Raw genomic sequence first — 7,379 nt, forward strand, 5'->3', positions numbered from 1 at the left:
CGCTCTGAAAGAACTTGTGACTGACCCAAAGTCACACCAGCAGGTGCATGTGGAGGAGCAGAGAATCAAACCCGGTTCTCCCAGATTAAAGTCCACACTCCTAACCAGTACACCAAACAGGCTCTCACTGTTGGCACATTGGTGACATTGGAGGGCAACGCTCTGGTCTTGGGGCAAAGCTCTACGACAGAGCCTTTTGTTACTGTCCATGGGGTTTTCTTGGCAAAGATACTACCATAGAGTTTTGCCCCAAAACCAGAGCATCGCCCCCCAACACGCTTATGTCATTTCTGGGTCATGTAGTCACACTGCACTTACTTTCAGCATTTCTCTCTGCTCCCTGTAATTTTACCCCCCTCCAAAAAAAAAATACCCTGCCAGTTGTCCGAGGGACCAGGCAACCTTACTCCAAAGTCTCAGGTAGAAAGTCGTTCACATCAACTACTGTAGTTGGTGCAGTGGTTAAGTGCACGGACTCTAATCTGGGAGAACCGGGTTTGATTCCCCACTCCTCCGTTTGCACCTGCTGGATGACCTTGGGCAAGCCATAGTTCTGTCAGAGCTGTCCTTGAAAAAGAGCAGTTTCTGTCAGAGCTCTCTCAGCCCCACCTACCTCACAGGGTGTCTGTTGTGGGGAGGGGAAGGGAAAGGAGTTTGTAAGCCGCTCTGAGACTCCTTTGGGTAGTGAAGGGCGGGGTATAAATCCAATATCTTCCTCTTCTTTTACCTCACAGGGTGTCTGTTGTGGGGAGGGGAAGGGAAAGGAGTTTGTAAGCCACTCTGAGACTCCTTTGGGTAGTGAAGGGTGGGGTATAAATCCAATCTCTTCTTCTTCTACCTCCCAGGGTGTCTGTTGTGGGGAGGGGAAGGGGAAGGAGTTTGTAAGCCGCTGTGAGACTCCTTTGGGTAGTGAATGGTGGGGGTATAAATCCAATCTCTTCTTCTTCTCATCTACTACCTGATCCATTTTAAGTGGATATGCCAGGGATTGGACCTGGGACCTTCTGCATGCCAAGCAGACACTCTGCCACTAAGCCACGACACCTCCCCTTCTTCACACGCCAACCTGAAGCCGCATCAAAGGCACGCACCACTTCATCTTGCAGAGTCCCAGTGTTTTTAAGGCTGCCCGCAGAGCACTGCAAATAATGGCTGCTTTTTTTTTCTGCAGAGAGTTTCACCTTGTTAAAAGTGTATATCAGGCAGAAAGTCCCTAGCAGGGGTCTTCCAACAACAACAGCCTCCCCGACAACGATCGCTGGAGACGGAGACCTGAGCGGCAGTTCAATAACTCAGGCAGCTGCGGCACTGATGTTAAATGGGTTGAATAAATAAAAGCGCTCAGCTCCCAACCGCACCGATTTTCATCTTCACGCTTTTTCAAGGAAAGCAAATGTATCGTCCCAGGGGGAAACAGAAGGAAAGGCACGCGACCCAACACTTCCAGACCGTGGCATTTAGAGACAGCCGTTTGGGCTGCCGGGATATAATTTTCAGACATGACACCTAAAAGGCGCCAAGTGTCGATTCTGACGTGTACCTGAAGCGGCCTTCTACTGAATCAGACCCTCAGTCTATCAAGGTCAGTAATGTCTACTCAGACTGGCAGCAGCTCTCCAGGGTCTCAGGCAGCGGCCCGTAGCCAGGATTTTTAAAGTCAGGGGCATTTAAATTTCTTAGGGGGCACTAGCTAATCAAAAAGAAGAAGAAGAAGAAGAAGAAGAAGAAGAAGAAGAAGAAGAAGAAGAAGAAGAAGAAGAAGAAGAAGAAGAAGAAGAAGAAGAAGAAGAAGAAGAAGATGATGATATTGGATTTATACCCCACCCTTCACTACCCAAAGGAGTCTCAGAGCGGCTGACAAACGCCTTTCCCTTCCCCTCCCCACAACAGACACCCTGTGAGGTAAAAGAAGAAGAAGAAGAGATTGGATTTATACCCCGCCCTTCACTACCCAAAGGTGTCTCAGAGCGGCTTACAAACTCCTTTCCCTTCCCCTCCCCACAACAGACACCCTGTGAGGCAGGTGGGGCTGAGAGAGCTCTTGACAGAAACTGCTCTTTTTCAAGGACAGCTCTGACAGAACTATGGCTTGCCCAAGGTCATCCAGCAGGTGCACTTGGAGGAGTGGGGAATCAAACCTGGTTCTCCCAGATTAGAGTCCGCGCTCCTAACCACGACACCAAAGGAATACCTGGCTCCTTCCCCACACGTGCCGCTGCTCTGGATGGGAAGTCAGGGGGCCTGGCTTGTAAGTCAGGTGGCCTAGCCCCAAGATGCCCCGCCGTGGCTACGGGCCTTCCTTCCTTCACCTTTTACTTGGTCCCTTTAATGGGAGGTGCAGGGACCAAACTCGGGACCCTCTGCAGGCCGAGCAGAGGCTCTTCCACTGAGCCGCAGACCTTTCCTCTTTCACCTACCTCAGGGGTCTTCACCTTATGGCTTTAGAGCCAAATGTGGTCCAGTACAGAACTAAATCCCGCTTTGTAAAAAAAAGAAAATCAAATGCTTAAGTTAAGGTACGTTTGGAGGAGGTATGCTAGAGTCAGCAGTATGTGAAAGGAATGGCAGGCAGAGATTTTTATGGGACTACAGAGCTTAGTAGAAATCCTTCAGAGAGATCTTTATGAGACTAAAGGGATTCTTGGAGAAGCTTTGCAGAAATTGAGGGGCCGTGGCTCAGGGGCACAGCATCTGTCTGGCATGCAGAAGATCCCAGGTTCAGTCTCCAGCATCCCCAGTTAAAAAGGACCAGGCAGCAGGTGATGAGAAAGGGAAAGGAAGAAGTGGAAGAAGAAGAGGAAGAAATTGGATTTATACCCCGCCCTTCACTCGGAGTCTCAGAGCGGCTTACAAACTCCTTTCCCTTCCCCTCCCCACCACAGACACCCTGTGAGGCAGGTGTGGCTGAGAGAGGTTTTTCCAGAACTGTCCTTGAGAGAACAGCCCTAACAGAACTATGGCTTGCCCAAGGTCATCGAGCCAGGTGCAAGTGGAGGAGTTGGGGAATCAAACCCGGTTCTCCCAGATTAGAGTCCGCACACTTAACCGCTACACCAAACTGGTATGTGAGTGCCACCAAGTCGCAAAAGAGATTGTAAGCCGCTCTGGGACTCCTTTGGGTAGTGAAGGGCGGGGTATAAATCCAGTCTCTTCTTCTTCTCTTATATTACCCCTACATTAGAGCAGTCTTCCAGCCCCAGGCAGACCCAGAACATCTCCTGCTTCTATATCCCTTTTGGCTTCTGTCCTTCCTGTCCCTGGTCACTTGGCAGGGTTGCCGAATCTGGGTTGGGAAATCCCAGAGCTTTGGCAGTGGATCCTGAGAAGGAGAGGGACCTCAGCAGGGTGTAAAACCACAGAGTCCATCCTCCAAAGCAACCATTTTCTCCCAAAGGAGCTGAGCTGTGTAATCTGGAGAGCAATTGTAAATCTGGGAGCTCCCCAGGCCTCACCTGGAGGTTGGCAACTGCATGGCTTGAGGTGCATTTGGAGGGTTGGGGACAGAAGACCACAACTTCCTATATCTTCATTCTTCTGCTTCAAAAAATCAGCAAGGCTACCTAAGACGTTCCGGAAAGGCTCCGACTTGCCTTTGTGGCCGGCTGCTAACCAAGAGAGCCAGTTTGGTGTAATGGTTAGGAGCGCAGACTCTAATCTGGGAGAACCGGGTTGGATTCCCCACTGCTCCACATGCAGCTGCTGGTGTGACTTTGGGTCAGTCACAACTTCTTTCAGTCGTTATTTCAGAGTCGTTCTCTCAGGAGCAGTTCTCTAAAGAGCTCTCTCAGCCCCACCTCCCTCATAGGGTGGCTGTTGTGGGAAGGGGAAGGGAAAGGAGTTTGTAAGTCGCTTTGAGACTCATTTGGGTAGTGAAGGGTGGGGTATAAATCCAGTCTCCTCCTCCTCCTCTTCTTCTTCTTCTCATTTTCCTTCTCCTTCTCCTTCTAGTTCAGAGCTTATTTTGTCCAAAGAGGGTAAGGTTTTTGTTTGTAAGAGCTCTAATTAAGAAGCCAGACAATTTAAAAGCATCACCGTCGGGCAGAACCCCAGGAGTCGGAGAGGGATGACTCGGCTCCTTCCCAGCCGAGAGGCGCAAGAATCGATCGGTACAGCACTGGTGGACAGCGGATCCGTCGGCAACTCAAATAAATAATTAAGCTTGCTCCGAAAGGGGTGACTCCCGGGACGGAGGCCGCTGTGCGACTGGCGGAAGCCTGAATTCATCACGACTTCCCCGTATCCCTCCTCAGCAGGCCTGCGGTTTGGCCAGATGCCTCACGGGCTAAAATAGTGGTCTGGGCTGCTTCTTTCCCCGGGGGGGGGTAGGAAGTTCTGGGCAGCCTTCGAGGCATCAGTTCCCTTTGCAGGAGAAGGTCGCTGGTGTTCAGGAGGGCTTTGCAATAATCTGTTCTGCAGTTTACAGCAATAGGCAGAGAGGGAGGCCGGATTTCGACCTGGCAAAAGACTAGGGATGCCAACCTCCAGGCAGGAACCAAAGTACAGCTGTGAATTAGGGTGCTGGAGAAGACTCTTGAGAGTCCCCTGGACTGCCAGGAGATCGAATCAGTCCATCCTGAAAGAAATCAACCCCGACTGTTCCCTGGAAGGCCAGATACTGAAGCTGAAGTTCAAATACTTTGGCCACCAAATGAGAAGGGAGCCCTCGCTGGAGAAGACCCTGATGCTGGGAAAGACTGAAGGTCAAAGAAGAAGGGGACGGCAAAGGAGATCAAATCAGTCAATCCTGAAAGAAATCAACCCTGACTGTTTCCCAGAAGGCCAGATCCTGAAGCTGAAGCTCAAATACTTTGGCCACCAAATGAGAAGGGAGCCCTCGCTGGAGAAGACCCTGATGCTGGGAAAGACTGAAGGTCAAAGATGAGATGGTTAGACATACACTGTCTAACCTTCTCTGTGAAGCCACAGAGAGAAGTCAAGAAGAGGTATTGCACTGTGGTGCCACCAACAAGCCAGTTTGGTGTAGTGGCTAAGAGCAGCGGACTCTAATCTGGGAGAACCGGGTTTGATTTCCCCACTCCTCCACTCGCACCTGCTGGATGACCGTGGACAAGCCAGAGTTCTGTCAGGGCTGTTCTCTCAAGAACAGTTCTGGAAAGAGCTCTCTCAGCCCCACCTACCTCACAGGGTGTCTGTTGTGCGGAGGGGAAGGGAAAGGAGTTTGTAAACTGCTCTGAGACTCCTTTGTGTAGTGAACGGTGGGGTATAAATCCAATCTCCTCTTCTTCTTCTCTTTCACAAAAAATACAAGAAGTCTGCAGGACAGCAGGGCGCTGCTGTGTGAGGAAGGAGGCCAGGCTTGCTTGTATACTGAGCAGCACAAATTCGTCTATGGTCGAAGAAACTGGCTCGTTGCCTCTAAAGTTAAATGTCTTCACTCGCCTCGACCACAAAAGACTTACCCGTCGCCTCCGCTCCTCCCACCAGGATATCCCGCTGGATCTTGCCATCGTCTTCATCCAGCGCGAGCCAACGGTAGCAGGGGAACTCGTAGTTGGCTTTGTTGCCGATATCTTCAATGAGGACCTTGGGTGAAAGCAGAAGAGAACATAGGCAGAGACGTTCAGAGGGGAGGACAGATAAAAGGAAGTCCTTCTTCACCCAAAGAGTGATGAACACATGGAATTCACTGCCACAGGAGGTGGTGGCGGCTACAAGCATGGACGGCTTCACGACGAAACTGAAAAAAAATCTGGAGCAGAGGTCCATCCGTGGCTATGAACCACAAGGTATAGATAGGAACTCTCCATCTGGGGCAAGGGATGCTCCGTATTCTTGGTGCTTGGGGGTGGGAAGGGCAACAGTGGGAGGGCTCCTAGTGTCCTGGCCCCACTGCTGGACCTCCTGATGGCCCCTGGTATTTCTGGTCACTGTGTGACACAGAGTGTTGGACTGGATGGGCCATTGGCCTGATCCAACATCGGCTTCTCTTATGTTCTTATATGGAGCAGAGGTCTATCAGTGGCTGTTAGCCACAAGGTATAGACCAGAACTCTCAGTCTGGGGCAAGGGACACTCTGTATTCTTGGTGCTGGGGGGGGCAACAGTGGGAGGGCTTCTAATGTCCTGGCCCCACTGGCAGGCCTCCTGATGGCACCTGGTCTTTTTGGCCACTGTGTCACACAGAGTGTTGGACTGGATGGGCCTCTCGCCTGATCCAACATTGGCATCAGGAAGAGCACAAGGAACTCACCTTGAGTCTCAAGGAGAGAGACGGACTATGAACATGCAAACGTTTCGTACAGGCATCATGTTCGTTCCATCTAAAAACCATAGAGTAAGTCCTGGGGATTTCAGTTTATCAGCACAAACACCATGTGTTGGCCAGAACTGTCCCTCCTTATAGAAAGGCTAACTTATTTCTCAGTGTAGTGATGCCAAAAGAAGGGTGGGATATGTTTAAAGAAAGAACCGAAGAGACTACAGAATGGATGATAAATGTGGCAGACAGCAACACGGAAGTGTTGGGCAGCCCCAGTTCTGAGCGAGCATCAAGAGGTGGCACAGCTGAGAAGCGTCAAAGGACCATAGCCCTCTCGAAGGCCCACAACCAACCATGACCCAACTGTCCCCAGCTGAAAATGGGGAATTGTCCCTTAAGAACACAAGAAATGCCCTGCTGGATTACAGCAGTGGTCCGTCTAGTCCAGCATCCTGTCTCACACAGTGGCCAACCAGTTCATCTGGATGGCCAAAAAGAGGGCGCATGGAAGTCAAGGCCTCCATAAGAACACAAGAAGAGCCCTGCTGGATCAGACCAGGGTTCCATCTAGTCCAGCATCCTGTCTCACACAGTGGCCAACCAGTTCCCCTGGAGGGCCAACCACAGGGCAGAGAGGCTGAAGCCTTCATAAGAACATCAGAAGAGCCCTGCTGGGTCAGACCAGTCGTCCATCTAGTCCGGGATCCTGTCTCACACAGTGGCCAACCAGTTCCCCTGGAGGGCCAACCACAGGGCAGAGAGGCTGAAGCCTTCATAAGAACATCAGAAGAGCCCTGCTGGGTCAGACCAGTCGTCCATCTAGTCCAGCATCCTGTCTCACACAGTGGCCAACCAGTTCCCCTGGAGGGCCAACCACAGGGCAGAGAGGCTGAACCCTGATGCTGCCTCCTGGCTTTGGAATTCAGAGGGCTTAGTGCCTGTAAATGTGGAGGCTCCCCTGAGTTGCCATGGCTAGTAGTAGCAGCAGAGATCCCTGAGATGCGCCAAGGAACTCTAGAACAATCTCCTTTTTCCCTGTAGGAGAACCACCTGGAGAAGGGAGTAAGGCACTCCATCAAAGCCAGTGAGCCTAAAAAAGTCACATGCTTTCTCCCAGGGCAGGAGGAATACAGTACAGGGGGGGGGGGGCAACCTCCAG

At 51.3% G+C, this 7,379-nt stretch overlaps 1 protein-coding gene across 1 annotated transcript in view; it reads right to left on the reverse strand.

Moving 5' to 3' along the window:
• LOC107106323 (lipoxygenase homology domain-containing protein 1-like) overlaps positions 1-7,379 on the reverse strand; it is a gene marked incomplete at its 3' end in the record, with an annotated part of 139,154 nt that overhangs the window by 86,957 nt on the left and 44,818 nt on the right. The window contains exon 9 of the mRNA XM_015406454.1: positions 5,421-5,544. Coding sequence (XP_015261940.1) covers positions 5,421-5,544 — 124 coding nt within the window. The remainder of the gene's footprint in view (positions 1-5,420; positions 5,545-7,379) is intronic.

Source organism: Gekko japonicus, unplaced genomic scaffold (genome assembly GCF_001447785.1).
Source record: "Gekko japonicus isolate JY-2015 unplaced genomic scaffold, Gekko_japonicus_V1.1 scaffold3478, whole genome shotgun sequence".
Classification (NCBI taxonomy): domain Eukaryota; kingdom Metazoa; phylum Chordata; class Lepidosauria; order Squamata; family Gekkonidae; genus Gekko; species Gekko japonicus.